Genomic DNA, 25,469 nt, shown 5'->3' with positions numbered 1-25,469 from the left:
ATATTTTGGCTGATCAAGAGTCAACACTAGGAGTAGACATGTATGCTTGACGTAACAGTACCCTCTTAAATAATGATTTCCTTGTAGGAATCTCTGGAACACTGAAGCATTTTGTCTAGCTAAGACTAGACAATATCCATAAATCCACTATCTAATAAGCACACTTCAAATGAAAAATGACACAGTATGATAAAAGTGAACTTCCAAGTGAGGTTGCTACTTTTAACAACCTTTCAAATCTCCCACAGGATACTTCTCTTAAGTGCATCAGTCAAACTGTATATTTGATATTAGTTTTTTTTTTAATTCACATAGATTCTAATATTTTCTTTCTATGACCCATTAGACTGTCTTGCCACCACAGGAATAAGTAAACTCTTAGCAGCAGCAGCAGCATTACTTCAGAGAATTAGTTTACATAATGTTCAGTTCCTCTCCCACTTCCCCGCTAAAAAGAAATTTACAATATTTTCTTCTAGAAAAAACTTTTAACAGTGAAACTGTCAACATACCTTTGACTTTTTTTCTAGTTTCATCATCAGCAGTTTTAGTAGTTGGGTTGTTGAATGCTTTTAGAATGCCAGCTTGTATTCGCTATAAAACAAAACAATAAGAATTTCTTAAGAATGTATACTAGAATGTATCCTTTCAAAGCATTATTCTGTGTTCCCGTGACTAGAATCTGGTTTCAGTGACAACTGACTCAAACTTCATCCTCTTAAAAGAGGATTTTCAAACAGCAACATACACTGGATCTCAGTTCCCTAGTCTGTAAATTAAAATGACTGAATTTTTAGAAAGTTAAATGTGTCCTTTAGTCCAGTTCTAAAACTCCATGCATGAATAATTTTGTGTTGCCAGATTCTCCCCCAAATAAGTCAAGGTTCCTACATACAGGTTCTCTTGTGTTTAAAGTATTTTTCACAGTCAACAAAAAGCAAGCAGCCTAGTCCCATTTTTTTTTTTTTACAGGTTTAGAATAAGTTCTCCTTTTTTCTTCTATCCCTCATCTTTCCCCATCTCTTGCTTCCTCCCTCCCTCTCGCCAACTCTGTCCCTAAGATGATTTACTCCTTAACCAGGACAAAAAGTAACAAGTAGATCATATGAAATTTCTTATCTACGAAGAAAGTAGTAATACATAAGCAGCTATTAAACTGGTCACTATGACCTCCATATAGATATATATACACACACACATGTATCAGATCAGATCAGATCAGTCGCTCAATCGTGTCCGACTCTTTGCGACCCCATGAATCGCAGCACGCCGGGCCTCCCTGTCCATCACCAACTCCCGGAGTTCGCCCAGACTCACGTCTATCGAGTCAGTGATGCCATCCAGCCATCTCATCCTCCGTTGTTCCCTTCTCCTCCTGCCCCCAATCCCTCCCAGCATCAGAGTCTTTTCCAATGAGTCAACTCTTCTCATGAGGTGGCCAAAGTACTGGAGTTTCAGCTTTAGCATCATTCCTTCCAAAGAAATCCCAGGGCTGATCTCCTTCAGAATGGACTGGTTGGATCTCCTTGCAGTCCAAAGGACTCTCAAGAGTCTTCTCCAACACCACAGTTCAAAAGCATCAATTCTTCGGTGCTCAGTCTTCTTCACAGTCCAACTCTCACATCCATACATGACCACAGGGAAAACCATAGCCTTGACTAGACGAACCTTTGCTGGCAAAGTAATGTCTCTGCTTCTGAATATGCTATCTAGGTTGGTCATAACTTTCCTTCCAAGGAGTAAGCGTCTTTTAATTTCATAGCTGCAGTCACCATCTGCAGTGATTTTGGAGCCCAGAAAAAGCCTGACACTGTTTCCACTGTTTCCCCATCTATTTCCCATAAACATATATGTATATATATATATATATACACATACACATGACTAAAGTCCAGAATATTGTCCACAACAAGAAGACAACTTCAGAACTTAATTGTTATTTTATTTGAATTTAGTTGTCAATGAAAATCATGTGTTCAAGTCCTCAGCAGCTCTTAGTAAATAAGTTTTATGGTTCTACACCTCTTACATATGGCTTAGAAAAGATCTAACCTCACGAAAAACTCTCAGAATAAAACTACATATATTCCAAAAATAAAGATTTATTTAAGCTAATAAATTATCATCTTTTACACTAATTGCAGCCCTTTTAGTGGATAAATTTAATCTTCTCTAATTCACATTTTAACAGTGGGGTGAGGGGAAAGGTAGTAAGCAAAGTCTTAATTACAGGTTTTCATATATGTGAAACCACTGTTTGACTTAGATTTCTTGGTATGAAAATGATACATAAATCTTTTGTCAAAAAATTATCATGTCAAAGAGAAATTAAGCAGAATTGCAATCTTCTCAGAGAGTAAGAAAACTCTATATGTCAGAATCCAAGATACTTTTCACTCTTCAGAACAGCTTTATATATGTAAATCGATTGAAAAGAATTAAAAACAAATTAAGCAGCTAACTTATACATTTAGAAAAGGACATTAAACTGAACACAAGTATAAGGAAAGAGTTAAGAGGATAGAAGTAGAAATTGACGAGAATAAATAAATGAATCAAAAGCTGATTTTCTGGGCAGCAGGGAATAAACCCACCAACTAACCTAAATCAAGACAAGCGTGAAAAAAAAAGATAAGCATGAAAAGCATAACATCACATATAACAAAGATGGAGAATCACTACCTAAATGAAAGATATTGCAAATAATCATGAGAGACTACTTTGCTCAACTCTTAGGTAATTATATTTGAAATTTCAGGAAAAAGAAAACCAGATAATTTTTCAAAAAATTAGAAAATTTTCCAGCTTTCAAGGAAGGAAAAAAATATCATTAAAGTCACTGAATTACATAATCCCTACACAAACCTCCAGTACCTAATAATTTCACAGAAACAGTAAACCTATGTCCCAGGGCACAGAAAAAGGAAAGCTATCAAATTATCTTCATGAAGCATAATATTGGTACCAAAAGCTGACAAGAGTGTACACACAGATATAATATTACCTAAAAAAATTCTAAATAAAATATCAGCGACAGAATAGAGCTAGCTGCACAGTAAAAAAAAACCCCACAAAGATTATAGTATGACCAAGAGGCCTTTATTCTAGTAGTACAGGGATATTAGGGAACTCTAATAACATTAATTAATATAAGCCATCATATACACTGAGAAAAAATAAGATCAAATCCCTCGATACCCCCATTCACTACTACTATTTAACACTGTAAAGTTTTACTGATGTATTTGACAAAAAATAAATCTCAGAGATATAAAAGTATAAAAGAGAGAAAATTATTTGCAGATGACATGACTTTTTACTTCGAAAAGCCAGAGGAACTAAATGAGATAAAAAGCTACTATAATAATGAGAATTTAATAGGGAGTATATAATGAAGTCAATCGCCTTCACACAAACAGAACTGTTAGAAGATATAGAAGAAAATAAACAATAATCGCAACTGAAAATATAAAATAACTAGGAATAAACTAAACAAATGTGTAACATCTAAAAAAGGAACACTACTGAAAGATACAAAAGAAAATTTGATCAAATGGAAATACACAGCACGTTCTTGGATAAGTCCTATCATTATGAACATTTCAATTCACCTTCCACCCAATTTATTTATTTAACATAATTCCAGTGAGAATGGCAATAGTATATAGATTTTAGAGTTTTCTTTTTCTCTTTTTAATGTGAGAGGTTGAAGGGAGAGGTAGGTTCTACCCAGGTATGGAAAAAATAAATAAGAATAGCAATGAAAACCTGGGGGCAGAGAGCAAAGTGTAGTAAGAGATGACTGACTAAATGCATTAAAATCTTCATAACTGAAAGGTTAAATCCAGTACTTAAACATATAAGCAAACACAACCAAGGGCAAGTTGAGAAAAAACCCAAATAATATGAAAAGTTAGTATAATTAGAGTGCTACCAATTTAGTGGGGAAAACATACTATATAGTTTGGGTAACTATAGGATAGCCAAATGGGAAAAATGAAAATATCATGGAACAGGGTAAATTTCAATAGATCAAGCTTTAGATAAAAGTCAATCATAAAAGTACCAGAAGAAAACATGGGGAAATTCTTTTATAACCTTGAAGTAAATTAAAAAATTTGCCTTTTCAACCAAGACTCAATATCCAGAAGCCATATAAAAATTAAAAAAAAATTTAAGATTTTTAAATTCAAAAACAAAAAAATGTTTAGCATTACATTTAAAAAAAAAGCTATTGTCACATTATAGGCAAAATCACATCACAAATGATAAACTTGGTAACATATTTCCTCTCTAGTACACAAAAAGCTTTTAGAAATCAGCAAAAGATCAAAACCCAGTAGAAAAATGGGCAAAAAAATAAGAACAAATGAAAAGATACTGGGCTTTATTCAAAAAGAGAAAAACATACACTAAAATTACTCTGAGATACCATTTGCTACCTATCAGATTGACAAAAATGTTAAAGTTTGGTATAACAGTCTTTTGGTGAGGTTATGGAAAAACCCTCTCCATATATGTTATGTTGCTGACAGAGTGAAAACTGTATGCCTATGGAGGACAATTTGGTAACAGTTATCAAAATTCCAAATGCGTGCATCATTTGACCCAGAAAGCTCACTTCTGTATTTATATAGATATTCTTACAGACATGTGAAATAACACACATACATTATTCATCAGAGCATTGTTCATAAAGGCAAAAACACTGGAAACCACATATAAGGAACAATCAATAAGGAAATGGTTAGAATTGGTTATAAAGGAACAAGTTTGTTTTTTTAAAAAAAGGAAACTTTTTATCTTCTGCTATGGAAAGTTGCTATAATATGTTACCTTAATCAAAAGGAAAAACATACATATGTATACACACACACCACCAAATGAGAACACAAACAAAGACAACAAAGTGGTTTACAGGCAACAGCAGGGGCATCATGTAAGGGAATGCCCAGGAGGACAGTTAGGAAGAATTTCACAATGATGCTTACACATCTAATGTGGGAGGCAACCAATCTAGACTGGGGCAGTGAGACTTACAAGAAGGATATATTGTTGACACCAAGATCCCTTCTGCCATTCTACCATGTTTTTCTCTGAGAACAGAATGTACAGGGAATGAGCTGCTAATGTTACATCTCCCCTCTCTGCTCTGCTACCTTGATCAGGAGAGGAAACAAACTACCACCCCAGAATTGTTCTGCTTGGGCCTATTCCCGAGAGTCATGAAGTGGGCCATGATGAACTCAGAAGCAGAAAACATGGAGCAGTCTCCAACCTTCCGGGATGAGAACTAGTACCTGGTCTCTTCTAATCTCTGTCAATTGACCTTGATTTTGACAGGTGTGACTCAGAACACATTCATGACCTTGCCTACTGACTTTCCCAGAAAGAGGTCTTCTAAATTGGGGAGCCAAAGCCAGACTACGTTCCAGAGATTCTCTCAACTCATCTTTTGGGAACCATCCAATAAAGGCAGTTAAGTTTGTGCTTGCTACCCAATAAAACTAAACAACATATTGTTTAAGCATATAGAAGTAGCTCTCAAAACTATGGAATGATTTCTGTAAAAGTCAAAATAGTGGTTACCTGTGCTGAGGAAGAAGTATTTGAAAAAAAGAAACAGGTAGCTTTTATGGTACTAATAATCTATTTTTTAACTCTGGGGGTGGTGGTAGGGAGGAGTGCTAATAGTATTTATAGTATGCTTTAAACTATATCTGTACATGTTCTTTTATATGATGATATGTTTTATAATTAGTTTTTAATATTCCTCCCCAATAATTATGAAAGTAGGCTCTATTTATTAACTAGCCTATGATCAGCACATTATATTTCCTAGAACTGCTCGCTATTCTCTTTATTTTGAAAGTTAATGCAAGATTCAAAAATTTAAATATATACAAAGTAGGATATAAAAGTAAACATACAACAATTCATACCATGTTACTCACTCCTAAAATATACTTACATGTGAAAGAAATTGAAATATGTGTCCCAGAAGCTATTAAATATTGAAATAATCTCTAATTCAGACTCAATAAACTTGAAAATTGATATAATTTTGATACTGAGGTAAAAACTTGACTTTTTTACCTTGAAAAGAGAACACTGAACACTGAAAAAAGAAGCAAATTAGAACGGTGCAAATTCCATGCAAGAGAAATATTCAATGGACTTAAATGAAAGATGCCAATAAATACCCATGTTCACCTATAAATATCATCTATAGATAAAACTGTAAAAAGTCTATCCAGCAACTAAAGACCTCTAATTCAACTTACAAGTCTACAAATTTATTCTACAATTTGAACATTTTACCATTTCAGACATGACTTTTAATGAGCCTTTACCATACTCTGATATGTAAGCTGCAATATCACTCTTTTTTAAAAGAGTAAAAACAATGAAGCTGTTTAAATTCTTAACTTTTATTAAACTATTAGATATTTGCTTTTTTCATTGTATCCTAGCCACAAATTTACATTCTCTGCTCTAAACTGTTAAACTTAGTTAAAAGGTAGTTCATCAAGTTGAATAAAATAAATGGGTTTAGGTCCATCTACAACCTTCATTGTTAAGAGTTGTGCTTTGAGCCATTTAGATTTTAAAAAAAGACTGGTCAGAGAGCTACTAACAACTGCAGCACATTAATCAATTCACAGTATCAAGGTTCAACCAGTTCAAACCTCCTTGTTAAACTCTTTTTAAAAATAAGAATGCAAAACACATAATTTAAGTTAGCAGAGCTATTCTACCTTTAAAATCATGTTACCTAATAATGGATTAAAGTGATAAATCTTTGATAATAAAAATGTAATAATACCATTAATTTAGTGATAGCTCAAACTAAAAGGAAAAAAAGTCAAGAAGCATATATTTCTAAGCTGAAAAGACTGCCTATAAAAGAAGCCCTTATTGTGAATTTGACTTTATTTCACATATAAAAAATTTACAAATTTTCCACAAATGATCCCTTTTATCTCTCTACTTAGCAAGAAGGAGTCATATTCCTCAACTTCATAGTCACAAGAAAAAGACCTTAGTGAAACAAGATGAAAGGAGGTCAGCCATTTTTTAAGCATCACTAGAAGGGTCTGGTGGCAGACATACCGCTGTAGCCTTCCTTCAATCAAAGAACACATGGCGCTGACAAACCACAACAGCAGCCAGACTAACAGCTGTGGAGTTCCCAGGCCAGACAATGCAGCTCCTGCCCGGGTACTCACTGTACCCAACCAGCATGACTGTCCTTGCTTACGAGATAGAAGAGATCCAAGACTTGACATTTTAATTCTGCCACTCCATCTAAAAGCCTCACGTAGAGGAAGAAAGATAAGAGCTTTCAAAAACTAATGTTTCCTGCTGTACTGCCTGAGTTTTCAAGATACTGTGAATCCCAATGCATCATTACGACAAAAGAATAATTACAACAAAGAATGCCATCAATGAAAGCAAAATCGGAAAAAAAATTACGATAGATTTTATTGTTTTACTTGTAATATCAACAGAGAAAAATATTGTAAAAAGGTGACTTTTAATTCCATTTACAATGATACATGACCACCATGTAGTAAACATATTCCTGTAAATCTCAGGGGAAAAGAAAAAAAATCTTTCTAGCAACTGATGGCTTCAATTAATCCTAAAGTAACTACTGTGTCATCTGTAGGCTCAGAAGGTCAAAATGCATTTACTATTCCTAACACAGAGCATCTCTTTCTACTTTGCTACCTTGTATCAATCCCTTCAATAAGAATATCAATTCTTATTGTATCAATCCCTTCAATAAGAATATCAATTAGTAAATCAGATTCAATACTTTTTCAAATAGTGAAATAATTATGGTTACATTTTAAATAGCAAGCTTTAAAATGTATATTCATACTAGTCACTGATGATCAAGCATTAATATTAAACTTTTTTTTTTGGCCACACTGTGCAGCATGTGGGATCTTAGCCTCCCAACTAGGGATCAAACTCGTATCCCTTGCAATGGAACTGCAGGGGAAGTCCCTAAAATTAAAGTTTAATCAGCAGTATTGTATAGAATTAGATCATTAGTTTGGTAGTCTGAAACACTTAAGTTCGTATCTCCATTCTTGGTATCAGTTTCTAGATCTAAGAAAATGTAATGAATTATTAGCTCAGGGGGACTGTGCTAATGTTCCCAAAACTTACTCTTAACTGATTTCTTCAAAACAAATTACAGATAAAATATAATGCGAAATACCCTTCAATTTAACAGTTTATTCAAATTATAACATATTCAAAATAAGTGCAAATGCCCCCCAAAACTAGCTAGTTTATTCATTTAAGAAACTGTTTTCTTCCCAATTCAATACGTAAATGAAATTGTCCATTTAGAGTAAACACAGACAACATATTGAACAAACATTAAATGAGCACCTACTAAGTGCAAGGCACATAGAATACCATTCCTTGAGGAGATCACAATCTGTTCAGAGACAACAGACCTGATTTTAAACAGTAGGTGAGTAAAAAGTAAAGTCGCTCAGTCGTGTCTGACTCTTTGCGACCCCTGGACTGTAGCCTACCAGGCTCCTCTGTTCATGGGATTTTCCAGGCAAGAGTACTGGAGCGGGTTGCCATTGCCTTCTCCAGGGGATTTTCCCGACCCAGGGATCGAACCCCAGGTCTCCAGCATCGCAGACAGATGCTTTACCATCTGAACCACCAGGGAAGCCCCATTAAAATGAAGTGGAAATTCAACTCATTTAATATGATACCCTATAAACAGCCAATTAAGGATAGAACTGTAATAAACACTGTTTGGTAACTGACTCATTCTTTAAGATAATTTATGAGAAATTATTAGAACCATTACTGTCTCTTCACTGAAAACTGGCCATACAGAATAAAGAAACACTACAATGCCATGTACAATTCAAAAAAACCGAATTAAAAAAGAAAAGATACCACCCTTCATAGTAACAAAAGAAACACCTACCACAAGCACATCAGCACTTCACTTGCACCTGGTTGTTCTACTGAATATTAACATATAGATTAAGAAATATATTCACCTTGAACAGGAAACAGGGTTTTCACCTGTTACGACAATTAGGATTGGCAGGGGCTGTCCAGAGTGCTATGTCAAGAACGATTCTGAGACTGAATCCTGACTCAGTGGAACGGCGATGAAATGATTAGCAGGGTCTGCTCCAAGTGAGAAAGGAGGAAGTGGGGGATATGTGCTTTATACTGGACATCTTTAATGTCTGGCATTTTTTCCGAAAAACTGTATCCTGTTTGCATAGGACCCCACCAAAAAAGGTGTAAATAACTAATTTAATATTAGAGTCAATGAACAGCCACTAAATTAAGGGACAGGGTTATAGTAAATACTGTTTGGGAAATCTATCTAGATCTTCTTTACTCAATAGACCCTGACTCAGGAGGCTGGGACCCCAGTCCTCTAATCCCTGAGTGAATTGTAATCCAACATGGGACAATGAGGTTTCTCTCTTTTGGGAATTTAAAATTAGGATTCACAAGCAGCCAGTTCATCTTTATACATGTGGAACTGCAACATGCAAGCCGTGGAACTCCAACATGCAAGCCATGGCAGTTAGGAGCTACCATTCAGACAGGGAAGCAAAGAAGCTACTCAGTCTGCAGAGACATGCATAAAGAAAATCTACAGAGCCAGAGAGACCAGGAGGAAAAGGAGAATACTTTCTGGATTTCTGAAAAACTTCCTGTCCTGTATCCCCATTTATCTGGAATATTAGATTCCTTTTTCTTTATTTAAGCTAGTTTTAATTAATTTGTTATTTATAGTCAAAGTATATAAACTAATAAAGGATAATAGAGCTGTAAAGTGATAAAAAAAATAATCTTGTGGTAGGCAGGGCAAAAAAGAGGAGGAGGATAAACAGAATAGTTTAAAGAAAAGTCAAATTACTTTCAACTGTACGTTAAAATTTTGGTAAAATTCCTTCAATTTTGTACCTTCTTCTTAAAGAGTATATGTGATAAACATTGAGAAATCTGACCTTTGTTTCTTCTGTCCTCACTGCATCCAGCAAATAATGAAGAAGTTCCTGACTGTCCTGTTGTTGAAAACTTTTAAATGCAGGGGCCCTATGATTTAAAAACAAAACAGGAAAGAAAAATAAAGAAATAAAGTAATTATATCAATAATATATTACTATTATTTAAAATCACCTCGAAATAACATATATTCAGTATTCATATATTCCAAGGTTCAATTTACTCTTTTTTCTATAAATAGAAGCACAAAATATGGTTACTGTTCACATGAGGATGAGATCTTCAGGACACTGAAAACAATATAGCTAACATTTATTAAGCAATGACTACACATCAAGTACTGTAAATGTGTCAAGCTTCACAGTACAGTACACTGAACTTTTGAGAATTTGGGGACACCCTTAAGGTACATGATACACCACAGAATATCACAAAACTAGGAATATATATATATATATACACACACACACACACATTTTTTTTTCCAAATTTCTATGAAAGAATAAATGAATGCTTTAAAGTTAAGCCAGGTCCTTTATGAACGTGTTTATTTCTAGGCACATAAGGGTTTTGTTTTTAACCATATTGGCAATATCTTGGGAAATTTACTTAAACTCTGCATGCCTCAAAACTCATCTTAAAAAATAAGAAAACTAAGCTAGATGATCTATAACGGCACTTTTAGATTTTATAATTCTATAATTTTCTTACTTTATGCTATTACATAATGGGCTTCTGAGTCAGGACAGACATCTATTTAAACCCTGCCTTGTTCTCATGAAACACGGGAAGCTACTCAACTTCTGGCAGTCTCAGTTTTCTTATACATAAAATGGGGGAAAACAATCACGTCTTCAGAGCATTATGAGACACAATTTACATACAGCACACAGCTGCAACTAAACAAACGTTAGTTCCTTCTCTGCATGTGTGCTAAGTAGCTTTCAGTCGTGTCCAACTCTTCGCTGACCCTATGGACTATAGCCCACCAGGCTCTTCTTGTCCATGGGATTCTCCAGGCAAGAATACTGGTGTGGGTTGCCATTCCCTTCTCCAGGGGATCTTCCCAACCTGGGGATCAAACCTGCGTCTCTTATGTCTTCTGCATTGGCAGGTGGGTTCTTTACCACTACTGACACCTGGAAAGTCCCTTTCTCTTGGTAGTCCAAGACATAACAGCAAAGTCACAGTAAGTGTCAAACTACTCATATTAAGCTCTAGGAGATCTTCCCTACCCAGGAATCGAACCAGGTCTCCTGCATCATAGGCAGACTCTTAACTGTCAGAGCCACCAGGGAAGCCCAGACAAGCATATTAGTGCTTCGTAACTCATGATCATTCATATTAAGACAGTAGATGTACCCACTTCTGACAAAGCTGATTAAAAAGAACTTTGGGAGAAAGTGGTCCTCTTTCAGTCTCCTTCATGCTGTGAAGAAACAGGAACAAGGCTGAGGTCAATGGTCCTGGGCTTGAAAGTTCCACCACTAACGGGTCCTTTAAAAACAGGATCAATTCTTTGTCAGAAATAAACAATTTTAAAATAAAATGTCATTAAAAAATCTAAGAGAGAGTTATATTGTTTAAATGATGACTAAACCATCTCAAGTGTATTAAAAAGCTTTATTCCCTCATATACAAGAAAACTATATAAAAAATGAAATTAAATGCCTTACCTTGAAAAAATATAGGTATTCTCATATCTTCTGCCCTTTATTTTATATAACTATTAGCTCAAGAGTGAAAAACCAATATTTCATTGCTTTTAACTGTCCCTTCATGTACTCTCCTAAAATTATTCATTGACTTGTTATTTGTACATATTCACAAATAATCATAAACATTTATTAGCAAAACCCCATATTCTTCTTTTTTCCAAATATTTTACTAATAAAATAAGGAATGGGAATTATGTCACAAAATACATTACCTTGTACTTATTTTATACCTACTCATATTAATAATGAAGTACTGAGTGTTTTCTCCCTAATTCGGGGACTAAAACATTTATCACTTCTGTTCAACATATTACTGGTGGTTTGAACCACAATAAGGTACGGAAAAGAAAGAAAAGGCATACAGATTACAAAGGCCCAAAGAAAACAGGTGGTGAAAGAGCAGTGATCTATACTGATAGTCCCACAACTCAGGTCAACTATTATGTCCTAAAAAACTAAGACCTAAGATTGAAAATTTCCCTCTTAGAATGACAAACCTACAGTGATCAGCTATAATATCTGATTGCCATATACTAATTTCACAGCTTCAAGTGTGAAATACTTAAATCTAACATCAGATCACAGTTAGTCAGAAATCTTTTCAAACCCTATCATTATTTTGTAAAGCAGTCTTCACTAGCTCCCAAGGTGGCAACTGGGCTTCACCATAAAAATCTCAAGAGAATGAAAGGGCAGTGAGTTTACAGACTGACTTTTTAACAAAAAATACAACCATAGTGTCTTTCAAAATTGCTTCCTTCGAAGAAAAATCTAAGGTTACTACATTGGGCTAAGAAGTTTTAGAATTCCTCTTTTTTAAGAATTTCAACAGCCAGATTATGAGCTATACCTTCACTCTTTGTTCCTCTAAAACACACATAGACAAATCAATTTCTGCTGCTGCTGCTAAGTCACTTCAGTTGTGTCCGACTCTGTGTGACCCCATAGACGGCAGCCCACCAGGCTCCCCTATCCCTGGGATTCTCCAGGCAAGAACACTGGAGTGGGTTGCCATTTCCTTCTCCAATGCATGAAAGTGAAAAGTGAAAAGGAAGTCACTCAGTCGTGTCCGACTCTTCGCGACCCCATGGACTGCAGCCTACCAGGCTCCTCTGTCCATGGGATTTTCCCGGCAAGAGTACTGGAGTGGGGTGCCATCACCTTCTCCAAATCAATTTCTAACTGGACTCTTAATTATTAGTGTAATACCCTCCAAGACCACCAGGAACACACTTGGAGCAGAACAAGATGGGTTCATTACTTGTTGGTTTGAGGGGGAACACACACAACAGGGAACCATGGAGTGTCTCAATCAGAGGTATTCAAAAGAACCAATGGAGGATTTGGGTTTCAGGTGGGTGGTTTAGGGAAGAAATTAAGGAAAATAATTTTAGAAAAGGTCTGTTCTCAGTTGGATGCTGTAATAAAGTGGGGGTATTTCTACGATGAAATATCTCAATAAAAGGAAACTAGAATGAAGATAAAGCTGTAACAAGTGAAAAAAAAAGTCACAGTGACTCCTTTTGGCCAAGAGAAGGTGACTGGGATTTTCTCACTGGAAGAGTAATCTTGGTTTAGACAAAAGTATTAAGCGGACTTGTTTTGTCTCATTTAACAGTCTTGGAGTAACCTTGCTTGAGGCTGGTATTCTGTGAGGTTACGTGAACAACATGGCCTAACAGTGGGTATCAGGATAGCTTCCAAATGTCAGAGGCTGCCTTTTCCCCTTTCTCACTAGTTTAAAAACTCAATATCAAACTAGGCTCCAGAAAACCTTCAGATGATCACTATTAAAATTAAATCTACCTTTAAAGGATAAAAATGCTGTATTTAAGTAAATGTTACCATTAACTATCAATTTTATAATACAGATTTTATAATATAGAACAAGAATCCTAGATGTTTCATTCAACAAAAATCAAAATGCTTTAGTCTTTTCTAGTATGTCTACTCAAAAGCTGCGTCAGTATTTTTTCTGTTGTTTGACTTATGAGATGTTTGAAGCATAACATATCTTAAAGCTCTGATCTTAGAAGTTTTAAGTCTTATTATTTATTTTCACAAAATGCTTTTGAATTATTTTTTCAAATTCTCTGACTACCATCTCAATGGATAGCTCTGAGAAGTAAGAAAAATAGATTTTGGCAACATCACCAGCTTATCTAAAAAGAGCTATTATCCAGATAATTATAATTCTTACCAGTTGAGAGTCAGAGGAAGGAACAATCTTGAGTTTTGTACCATGTTCTTTGATTTCATTCATCAATTCAGTAAGAATGTAAGACTGTGCCAAGTTCTGAAAGAAAATAAAAGTATTATCTTCTGATTCAGTTATAATATGCCTCCAATTTCACAGAATAAATACTCTCTCCAAGTTTCAAATATCATCTGATATAGCAAAAATGTCTTTAGGTTTTAAGAAAATTTAACTAAATACATTTTACATTTAATAAATATCACTATTACTGACAGAGCCATGGTAAAATACAGAGGTCTTTCAGAATCAATGTGGAAAAAGAAGGCATATGTACTATATGACAATGGCTAAAGTGAAAATGAAAGTCGCTCAGTCATATCTGACTTTTTGCAACCCCATGGCCTATACAGTCCATGGAATTCTCCAGGGAGAATACTGGAGTGAGTAGCCTTTCCCTTCACCAGGGGATCTTCGCAACCCAGGGATCGAACCCAGGTCTCACACATGGCAGGCGGATTCTTTATCAGCTGAGCCACAAGGGAAGCCCAATGGCTAAAAACAGCCAAAAACAATCAAAAAGAAAACAGATAAACTTCTAGATGAACATTTAGCAGTCCAAGGTGTGCTTGCTATTTGACGTCCAAGGTGTGCCAAAAAACACAAATTAATTAAAACAAACTTTTACATTTTACAAAGCTTTCTCATGGCTCTTACCTGCATGACCGCATTAAAGAAGCAAGTATTTCCTAAATTTGTAATTCCCTTTACAGATGTTACACTGCCACCTTTTCTTCCCTTATTTTTTTCACCTGTTTCACATTTTTCTTCACAAAGTTTTATGATTCTAGAAAATGCACCTAAGTTAGAGAAAACACAATGGATATGAGATTTTAAATACATATCATTTGATACAATTTAAATATATTATTTAAAATTAAATAAGATTTTTCCTCTGAATCAGTGTTTCTGAGAGGCAAGAATACAAATGGAAATAAGTAGTTCTTGTTTTGTATCTTACAGCTAAAGTAATTCATTTTAATTCATCCTAATACATACACATCCATTCTTCAAACCTCCCTGTAGAATTCCAGGTGAATTTAAAAATAAAGTAGTTTAAAATGAATTTTAAACAAGCAAGTAGAAAAGATCTTGGTTTCTAAATACCATTGTCCATTAAAACAAATGAAGACTCTTTGAAGAAAAGGCTGATTCTAAACCTGGGGCAGCAAAAGAGGCAAAATGAGCCTCTACCATTTTTGTTATTCCAGAAAATAAGTGCTCCAAAGAAGAAAAAAAGATGAGTATGTCAAAATACACAGGCATCATTTTGAACAGGTTTCCAGTGGTCCAATTTGGAACAATTTGTATATCAAAATAAAGAAGAGTACTGATAAGAGTATTACTCAATGAACAAAATGAGAATGGGTCTGAATTGATAATAGACTTTTTAAATGAGGATAAAAGAAAAAACGTTTCCTGACAAAAGAATGCCAATTAATAAACAGAAGAAATGTGATGGAATTTTAAAAACACCATACAGTAGTAATTTGGGGATGGTATAGTTCTTACTTTCTATAAATTAGAAACTGTCAAAATAAAATCCATGGATGCTCAAGTCTCTTATATAAAATGGCACAGTATTTGTATGTAACATACACACATCCACCCATATACTTTAAATCATCTCTAGATCACTTATAATACCTAATACAATAAAAATGCTATGTAAATAAATAGTTGCCAGTGAACAGCAAATTCAGGTTTTCCTTTTAGGAAGTATCTGGAATTTTGGGGGGAATATTTCTGATCTGTGGTTGGCTGAATCCAAGGATGCAGAACCTGGGGCTAGGGGGTGGGGAATCCCACAGCATAATATAAAAAGTAAAATATCTAATACTTAAGAGTATGGTAAAGTGCATGTTTTGGGCTTACTGACTTGCATAATTAACACTGATTTGCAAATTATATCAATTCATCATGTTTAATAACTATGAAAATGAAGAAAAATTTCTAACATTTATGAACTGGTATTATTGATTATTATCTATTTAACAGATTTCTAAATCATTATAATTTGAAGTTTGACATGAAACTGCGAAGTTCTCAAATCTTCTGATTTTAAAGGGATGTTCTTTTATATTCCTTTCAACTCTCAGATTTTACAGTATTTACAATTATATTTTTATTTACTTAATACTGACAATGGAGAGGGAAATGGCAACCAACCCCTTCCAGTATCTTGCCTGGAGAATCCCATGGACAGAGGAGCCTGGCAGGCTGTGGTCCATTGGGAGTTTCAAAGAGTTGGATACAGCTGAAGTGACTTAGCATGCACGCATGCAATACTGATATGCTGTCCTGCATTGCTAATTAACTTTTAAGTGGCTGTCTGCTTCTCCAACCAGATTCATGGAGATAAGAGAATGTCTCTTATGACTGCTCTATCCTCCACAGGGGTGTGATGTTGAAGAGAACATACATATTTTAAAAGCTCAATATAAATTAAAACCAACAACATTAAACAGCAAATACTGTCAAATTTTAGCTTTATATGCTTCCAATGACTTCTTAAGAGGAAATAAATTAAGACATCTCCTCCCCAGCCTTCTGTACAAAAGCATTATGGGAGATATAAAGGCGCTGAGGCGGCCCTTTTCTCATGGACAGGAGTGGAAAACAAACACCATCAAGAGAAACCTCAGTCTCAGGTACTGGCAGACTGATATCATGCACACCTTGTTGGTCAAAGGAACGACCTGTGACTTTTGCCAAAGGAAAGGCTTCTAGCCATAGGGTTCCACTATCAATCAAGTGGGATGATTAACATATTTTCTTATATAGTTTTTATAAGGATTAAATGAGCTAAACTTGCTTTGCAAAGTATCGGGCATGCTAAGCACTTTGTAAGTGTGTGAAAAACAGCCCAGAGAGCCCCCCGAAATTGCTATTCATGCCAACATCCACATCTTCATGAGCTATTTGTCATGTCCATTGTTTGTCTGCTCTCACTTTCTTCTCTTTAATCATTTCCGGTATTTTCTGGGGATTTTCCCCTCAAGTTTATCTCATTTCTAACTGGATTTCCTAAATTGCTAATGTGAGTTTTGCCTTTTACATTGACTTCATGGTTTTTGTGATCCTGCTTTTTTTCCTCATGTGGAAACATCTTAGGGAGAAAAATAGATCTGTGGATTCTCAGATGTTTCTTTCACTAACCAAATCTATTACAAAGAAAAGATTTTTCCTTCAACTCAACTTTTACCCTGTGACACAACATTTTATCATTAACTCTATTACCTGTTTTCCCCCCTTTATTCCTACGTTAAACACTATTGGTTGTTACTGGATATTTGTTATCCAGATAACGAGGAGTTGTTTTTAAATCCCAACCCTAGAATTCTGAATTAACACAGAAAAGAACTAGAAAAATAGACCTCTCCTCCTGTCCTCCAGATATTAAAAATAAATGATAAGAATTATACCCCATACTAGAGCCTGGAGACAAAGCTCGGTACAATCAATGGAGAGGGTCACTGAAGTACAGAGGCCAGGCGTAGAGAAAAGGAAAAGCGGGAAAAGGCCAGACAGTATTCAAACTTGCAAGGAAATGCAAAAGCAAATGAAAAAAGCCAGCCAGTGCTGAAGAAGCACTGCACAAACAAGAGGAAGCCCCATGCTGATCCTGGCTTGCAAACGGGAGCAGTCCACCTCTTAATTACATCTGATATTCCAACTGAAGTCCAGAATTGGCAGATTTCAGGCTCTCATTGTAGCTATTGCCACTGGATGGCTTCACAGTGATTTTTAAGAGATTTAGGACAAAAGAATAATTAAATCCAAGCAGTGTCCCGTCTTTTGGGGCAAGGTTGTTGCTGTGATTTTACAAAACTCATTCTCCAACTGGTTAAGTGATTTGCCCAGAATAAAAATGATAATCTTTTGATTATAAATCCATTGTCATTTTGCCAGGTAATTTCTCTTCAGTGATTTATGCTCAATGAGAAGAATTACAAAAAAATAGCAGGCAAGATTCGTACAGATTTGACTGTTCTCAACCCCTAACAAATATGACTTCTCACAAGTATTCCCTTTAGTTAACGTTCTTAATAAATGTTGCCATGTTTTAGCTTATTATGAAAACAGAGTGGCTGGGGGAAATAAACTATTAACTCCATATAAATATATACTATATATCTATAAATTATATTTATTATCACTTGGGAAAATACTTCCAGAAGTAACTTATATTTTAATCTTATAAGGCCAAATAGTATTTGTTAAACCATACAGTGCAAATGATTTATGTATCTGTATATCACATTTACCCATCAGTTTTCAAAACATCTGGGATAGCATCTTAAAGTAAACAATGTTCATAAGACCATCTGGTCAAAACTGCAGGCAAAAAAAAGCATAAGCATATGGAAAACCAGATTTTACCCTTCCCTTCAGCAGTAAGGGATGACAAATGTCAAACCTAGATATATCCACGCTTCACTGTGCGATGCTTTTCAGCACCACCTGGCTCTCCATGCAGAGCCACCAAATATGGACAGCACTGCCAGGAAGAACATATCCACGGGGCAATGGCAATAAAAATAGTTTATTTCATGGTTAAATAGCTACTTCACATAAGTGGCAAGAGTCTGTTTTGTTGACTTATACATGTAACTCTGTGAGAACACGTTCAAAATTAATTATGTTATTAGGCTTGAATATTAAATAGATCCAATAATAGGACTAGAAAATGGACTGACATTTTCTAAGAACTATTTATATGTATCTTATTTAAAGTGCACGTTTTTCATTTTACTAAGCAGCATGGTTACAATGAAACAGTTATATATGAAATAGTTTATATAAATATATGTAAACTATAAATGTAAAAGGTAACAGTTCAAATAAAATTGCTTTATTAAATGTCCACTGTGTACCAGATACTGTATGTACCACTATCTATAATTATTTATAATTGCCTATGATTTATGACTGGAGTATAAGGAATTGACACACAGTGAATAGCATAGAGAAATTTAGCCTGAAATTCATGATTACATCATAGTAAAACTTTTAGAAACTAAGTATTCATGTACATTTGCTTACTGAAACTGTCAGCTGCGAGTTTAAGTTTCTAGTTGAAAACAAGGGTGTTTGAATCAGTCTCACAGTTATCTGACCTACAGACAGGTATGCATTTTAATAAAATGCAATTTGTTACTTCCAACGTAGAATAATTACTGATCATTTTGCTTTTAGAGACAACAAAGCTTTCTCAATCTGGCAGCAATTTTAGATCATATTCACTTTAAGAACTCTTCCTTTATGAACACAGAATGAATGCAACTAAGGGCTGAACTTCAAGATGTTTTGAAGGATGGTATAATTAAAAGGACAAAGCTGCTACAACAACAACAACAAAATAAACCAGACAAAGTCTTCACTTTCTGGCTGAAGCACCAGCAGAGCCAAAATAAAGAGAAAAGAAAATGTTTTCAAAATTTGGCTAAGATTATCTAAAAAGTAATCTTAAGCACCTCAAATTTTGCTACAATAAAAATGAGTCCAACACAAAGATTCCCTACCGTTTAAACCAACTCTAGATATTAAATCAGAAGAAGGCAACTGCACCCCACTCCAGTACTCTTGCCTGGAAAACCCATGGTCGGAGGAGCCTGGTAGGCTGCAGTCCATGGGGTCTCGAAGAGTCGGACACGACTGAGCGACTTCACTTTCACTTTTCACTCTCATGCATTGGAGAAGGAAATGGCAACCCACTCCAGTGTTCTTGCCTGGAGAATCCCAGGGACAGGGGAGCCTGGTGGGCTGCCGTCTCTGGGGTCACACAGAGTCGGACACGACTGAAGCGACGTAGCAGCAGCAGATATTAAATTATAAACTTTAAAAAATCCTTAATGTACCAGAAAATTGTGAGTGAATATGTTTATAACCTTAGAATAAAAAGACTTTCAAAGCATGATCTCAAAGGCTAAAAAACCGTTACAGAAAAGACTGGTGGACTTAGTAACAATGACTAAAAATTTCATTACTGCTCCCTCCAAACCCCCAAAAACAAAACCAAAAAAATCGCTAAAAACTATAAAGAAAGTTAGACACAGAAAAAAGAGTATTCTTGCCAACTATATCCTTTGCATAGTCTTTCTAGAGGGCAGCTTAACAACAGTAATCAAAATTCAAGATGTGCTTATAAATTGGCCAGAAATTCCAAAAAATTTAACCTACAGAAACAGAGAAGCAAATACAGAGATGCAGTTTTGCTCATCACAGGACCAAAGATGCAGTTTTGTTCATCATGGGAGAAGGCAATGGCAACCTACTCCAGTACTCTTGCCTGGAAAATCCCATGGACTGGGGAGCCTGGCAGGCTGCAGTTCATGGGGTCGATAAGAGTAGGACATGACTGAGCGACTTCACTTTCACTTTTCACTTTCATGCATTGGAGAAGGAAATGGCAACCCACTCCAGTGTTCTTGCCTGGAGAATTCCAGGGACGGGGGAGCCTGGTGGGCTGCCGTCTATGGGGTCACACAGAGTCGGACACGACTGAAGTGACTTAGCAGGAGAAAACTGAAAACAACCAACAGTGGATTTGTTGCCAAATAATATCAAACGTCGCTCTTTTCGCAAAGGCATAAATATTTGTGAACTGTCTTGGTTAAACCAGAGCTGGAACACTAGTGCATCCTGAGTGTCCCATAGGCATGAGGAAAGCAAACTTATTTTGCAGTTTGCTTATTTAAAGAAAGAATCTGAAAGCATCATCTCCTCTGTTAACTTTCCTCATTGTAAAGATCATGATCAAACGAAGGCACACAGCTAATTGTACAGAGTAGATTCAAACCTGGGCAATCTGGGTTCAGAATCCACACATCCATTATGATCTGCTATCTGTCTAACAATGGATGATAAGGTTTCTAAGTGTAACAACTTGAGACACTGATGAAATGCTAGTGGTGATAGAAAAGACTACTGCTTTCAAGCAAAAGTTGTATATAATCAATTGCTGGTTGTCTTTGGTGTATGAATTTATACCTTTATTAAAGTTATAGCAGCCCTTCTCAAAGGGTTCATCAAAAAATATTAAGCCCTAATACTCTACGTACCCACTGTATGCAATTTAACATCTTCCTCTATACCCAGAAGGGTACAAGTTAGCACCATTTTGGGGAGAACTGAGTAAATTCATTCAAGTGGTTTTCTGTGTTCTGTAATTCGGAAGAGGAACTCCAGATTTAAATCCCTACAGGTAATAAGTTGTTTTTTTAAATGTTCAACATTTTTTTTGTCCCTAACCCCGTTCATATATGGGAATAACTATTTTTAGTACTTATTTTTTGAAAACGCAAATTTTAGGCATACGACTGTCACTTTATAGCAGAACTGTATTATTTATTTTAAAAAGTATTACATTATATATTGTTATTGTAAAAGGGTACAATATTATTTATACTCAGATATATTATTTCAGATTCCAAATGTATATACTTTATTATTTCAAAAACAGGTACAACAAACTTAATAAAACCAAAGAACCAACATGTCTTTTAACATCAGGAGCATAAGCTTGATGAACAGAATATAATATTTCATGCTCTCTTTAAGTTCTTTGAAAATGGCATCCCATCAATATTACTCAAATTTACTGGTTTAGAAAAGAATGTGGGGTTCTCTATCATCTGCCTAGTTCACATATATGCAATGACACAATTTCGACGGGAATTCCTGTGTTTGTAGAATACTTCTGTGACATTTACAAGACTACCAAAATGAGCAATAAGCCCTCTGGGAAAACTGGCCCACATATTTCTGGTTTTCTGGGTGGGTCTCACAAGAAAGTTTTCTTGCTCTTTTTCCAATCTTGTGTTATATATGACCTTTTCATTATAAGGAGATTTTATTTGTTGTTTTTAGTTTTCTGATATGTGTTTGAGGTGGAGATTGTGGAGAGTTTTTTTTTTTTTTTTTTTTTAAAGCAAATCCTAGCATCAGATGTGAGATCTACACAGCTGTAAGCATTCTTCTGGGAACCAGCACTAGGGTTCCCTCAACTGCTTAATGCAATTACCTAAACCAGTCATGTAGTATTAATGTAATTTGCCCATTTCTACAGCTGAAAAGATTAATCTTTAAAGAATAAAAAGGAAAAACTTGCTATCCCACTATTCCTCTACCTTGGAATCAAATAACAATGACTTCACCTGTTTGTTCTCCACATTCCTCTACCTCCTGGCTAACCACTGTCCTTAGAAGTCTGGATTGAGTCATATAATAAAATGACACTGCCATATGAGTGGGCAGGTATACATACAAGGGCATTCCTATCTAACTCCATTGCACAGTAAGTGGTCTTTCTAAACTACGTAACTGATCATCCACTTCTCTGCTTAGAACCTATAAGTGGCTCAATACTGCCTGCAAGATAAACTCTAAACTTACAAGGCCCTTCAATTGGTACTTCCACTTACCTCCAGATTCTCACCTCTCACCATGGCCATCATCACAAAACTCAATCTTGCAGCTATACAATCCCTAAACAGATCCTTCATCACTAAGCTATCTCCCCTTCCCTTTCTGCTTAGCTAATATTTAGCTGTCCTTCAGCTCCCTGCTTAGCTAACATTTAGCTGTCCTTCAGCTCCCAGCTTAGAAATCTCTTACTCTAAATAAAAATTTCCTGGATCCTCTAGGTTAGATACCACTCCAAACTGTTCTCATAGTCCACTGTACTTGCTCCATCACAGCACTATTTAAGCAGCAATTATAATTATGACTTGTCAATATCCCTCACTGACTAAAAGATCAATAATGGCAGGAACTGAGAAACAGATCTGTCTCATGCACTACTGTATCTCCAACATCTAGCAGTTTCTGGCACAAGGTAGAAACTCAGCTATATTAGAAGACTGAATGAACAAATAATTTGATAATATTCAGGGGTGTTTTGGTGAAAATGCAATTCAGTTCAACAGTATTTACTGCCTAGTTCTATGAGAATCAGAAAGAACATAAGCCAGGGTACATTCCTCAAGACACGTACAGTTGTATAAATCAGACACAGATACACACAAAAGCTGAACACCACAAATCCGAGTGTTAAGATTATAATGTAGGTTACACAGAGAGATAAAACAAAGGACTGGGAAAGTGTCACTGAAGTAGGATATAAGCCGAGCCTTCAGGCAAGAAAGATGGAAGACAGAAACTACAAGGATAGAAATGTGCTAGTTCAGCAGTTCTCAAAGTGGATCTGAAGATGACCTCCATCTCTTGAGCGTCCTTAAGCTCAACAGTATTTTCGTAACAAGCCCAAGATGTTATTTGGTTTTTTAACTTTCATTCATTCTCAATTATACGAAGCAGTTTTCCAGCAGCTACATGCCATGTGATATCAGAACAGACTGGATGCATAAGTAGCTATGAGAATCCAGCTGTTTCTATTAAGCCAGACATTCAAGAGAGTTGTAAAAATGTAAAACAATGCCACTGATTAGGTTTGTGTTGTTCTGGAAACAGTTCTCTGTCCTAAAAATATGATATTTGTGTTAACATGTCATGGAATTACTACTATTTTCCAGTAAAATTAAAAAACATTCTAATTTTTTTAGTTTTAATATCTAATATGAGAAATATTGATAGAGTCTAAAGAGCTACTGGGAACAAAAGTTGAGATTCACTGAGCAGAGAGGCTAAACTAGATGCATCAGATGTGAAATGAGACCAGGCATCATGTAACTTAAAAACATGTTTAACGTACAGGTACAGGCTTTCCTCTCAGTAGTTATTTTTACTTAACATATAAAAAGGCTCCTTTTAAGTCACTCTTATCCTTTCACTTGAACACAGTGAATACGGTTTAATAGTCTTTTTGAGTTCCCATATACAGACGTTTTTATATTTCCACAATCTTCATGATTATCATTTAAAATAACTATATAATCATATCCAGCATTCTTACAAACCTCAATAGCAACTTCCATATTTGATCTGTAAAGCATTTTATAATAATATTACTATCCCAAAAAACTTACTTCTAGAATACCATGGGATCTTATTTTGAATCAAACTTGCCCAAGAGCTACTGAAACTTGGAACACAGAGATAATAACATTTTGACCTAGACCTTCTGGAAACCCTGAATTCAGAACTATGTCTCTCCCTGACTTTAAAGGTTCTACACACTCTCAAACTCCTTCAAGAACCTGTTTCCCCATTCCAAGTGCTACCCTGGTTTCATAAACAGTTAAAGCTTACATTAGCACTTCCTTCTCACCACCTGAAATGATGTCTTCTACCTGTCCAAAGTTTATCCTTTAAGGACCAACTTGGAAGCCAGCTCATCCACTCATGCGTGATTCCTACTGAGCTCAATTGAACACTGTATTCCTCTTTGAATTTCTGAAGGACTCTATGTGAATATCACTCAAAATATAAATTCTATTCGAATTACATCATTATATTTTTTATTTCACACCTTAAACCTTAAGAAAGGTCTTGTCAACCTCTATTCTCATGGGAAAGATGGATAAAGTGCTGAGGAAAATGAGGCTCAGACAAGACTTCCCTGGTGGCCCAGTGGTTAAGACTCCACACTCTCAATGCAGGGGGCCTGGGTTTGATCCTTGGTCAGGGAACTAGACTTCATATGCTGCAACTAAAGACCCCACATGTAGCAACTAAGACCTGGCACAGCCAAATAAATAAATAAATTTAATATTTAAAAAAAAAAGAAAAGAAATAAAAGAACCTGAGACTCAGATAAACAATAATCTGTTCCAGGTCACAGAGCTAGTGACTGAAAAGAGTCAGAATTGAATGTCAAATCCCCCCACGATTTTTGTCCCATTCTACACTCCCTACCTTACAATATCCTTTGTGATAATAAATATACAAGAAATCTGTAAAATTCAATGGAATCAGACTGTCTTTATTCTTAACCTCAAGGAAACTCTAATGTAAAAAATCCAGAGGGAATAATTTCTACAACTGTATTTTTGGCACCCATGCCATCCTGTCCCTGCATTTCTTCTTTTGGCCAACGAAAGTAATGTGCAGCCTTCAGGAGACAGCCATCAAGACCAACATCTGCTCTCTAAGTATTAAATATCTACAACCACCATATTTTCCAATGAGTGAGTGATAAAATTAATCGTTTCTTCTGCTGTCCAAGAACCTGAGTTTACCTCCTCTAGCTCCTCCTCTAGTGTTTTCACTATTACTGTCTCAGAGCAATAGCTAATAAAAATCATTCTCTACTGGGCTACAGAAAACACAGCTGAAAACTATACTTTTACATAATTTTTCAGTTTCTGATGCCACCTACTAAGCAGTTCAATTCCTGCTCCAAAGGCATTTCAAAATTATCATGGCCATTTATCCCCATTTGCCTTGTTAACCAAAATCCTGAGATCCGTACTTGATGCCTCCTACTCTCCCTCACTCATTACACCTAGTCCACCACTCTCCACCAGAACCCCTCCTCATCTCTTACCTGCTCTACCCCAATAACCTCCTTAAGGATC

General features: G+C 35.6%; 1 protein-coding gene across 5 annotated transcripts in view; it reads right to left on the bottom strand.

Moving 5' to 3' along the window:
- USP45 (ubiquitin specific peptidase 45) overlaps positions 1-25,469 on the bottom strand; it is a 77,487-nt gene that overhangs the window by 34,227 nt on the left and 17,791 nt on the right. For all 5 annotated transcript variants that reach the window (XM_019967317.2, XM_019967318.2, XM_070796037.1 and 2 more), the window contains exons 6-10: positions 14,647-14,789; positions 13,936-14,031; positions 11,384-11,514; positions 10,020-10,107; positions 513-594 (exon numbers count right to left, since the gene is read on the bottom strand). In XM_019967317.2, coding sequence (XP_019822876.2) covers positions 513-594; positions 10,020-10,107; positions 11,384-11,514; positions 13,936-14,031; positions 14,647-14,789 — 540 coding nt within the window. The remainder of the gene's footprint in view (positions 1-512; positions 595-10,019; positions 10,108-11,383; positions 11,515-13,935; positions 14,032-14,646; positions 14,790-25,469) is intronic.

The sequence above is a fragment of the Bos indicus genome, chromosome 9 (genome assembly GCF_029378745.1).
Source record: "Bos indicus isolate NIAB-ARS_2022 breed Sahiwal x Tharparkar chromosome 9, NIAB-ARS_B.indTharparkar_mat_pri_1.0, whole genome shotgun sequence".
Taxonomy (NCBI): domain Eukaryota; kingdom Metazoa; phylum Chordata; class Mammalia; order Artiodactyla; family Bovidae; genus Bos; species Bos indicus.
The sequence above is the reverse complement of the archived record's forward strand: the minus strand, read 5'-3'. Positions and strand labels throughout refer to the sequence as shown.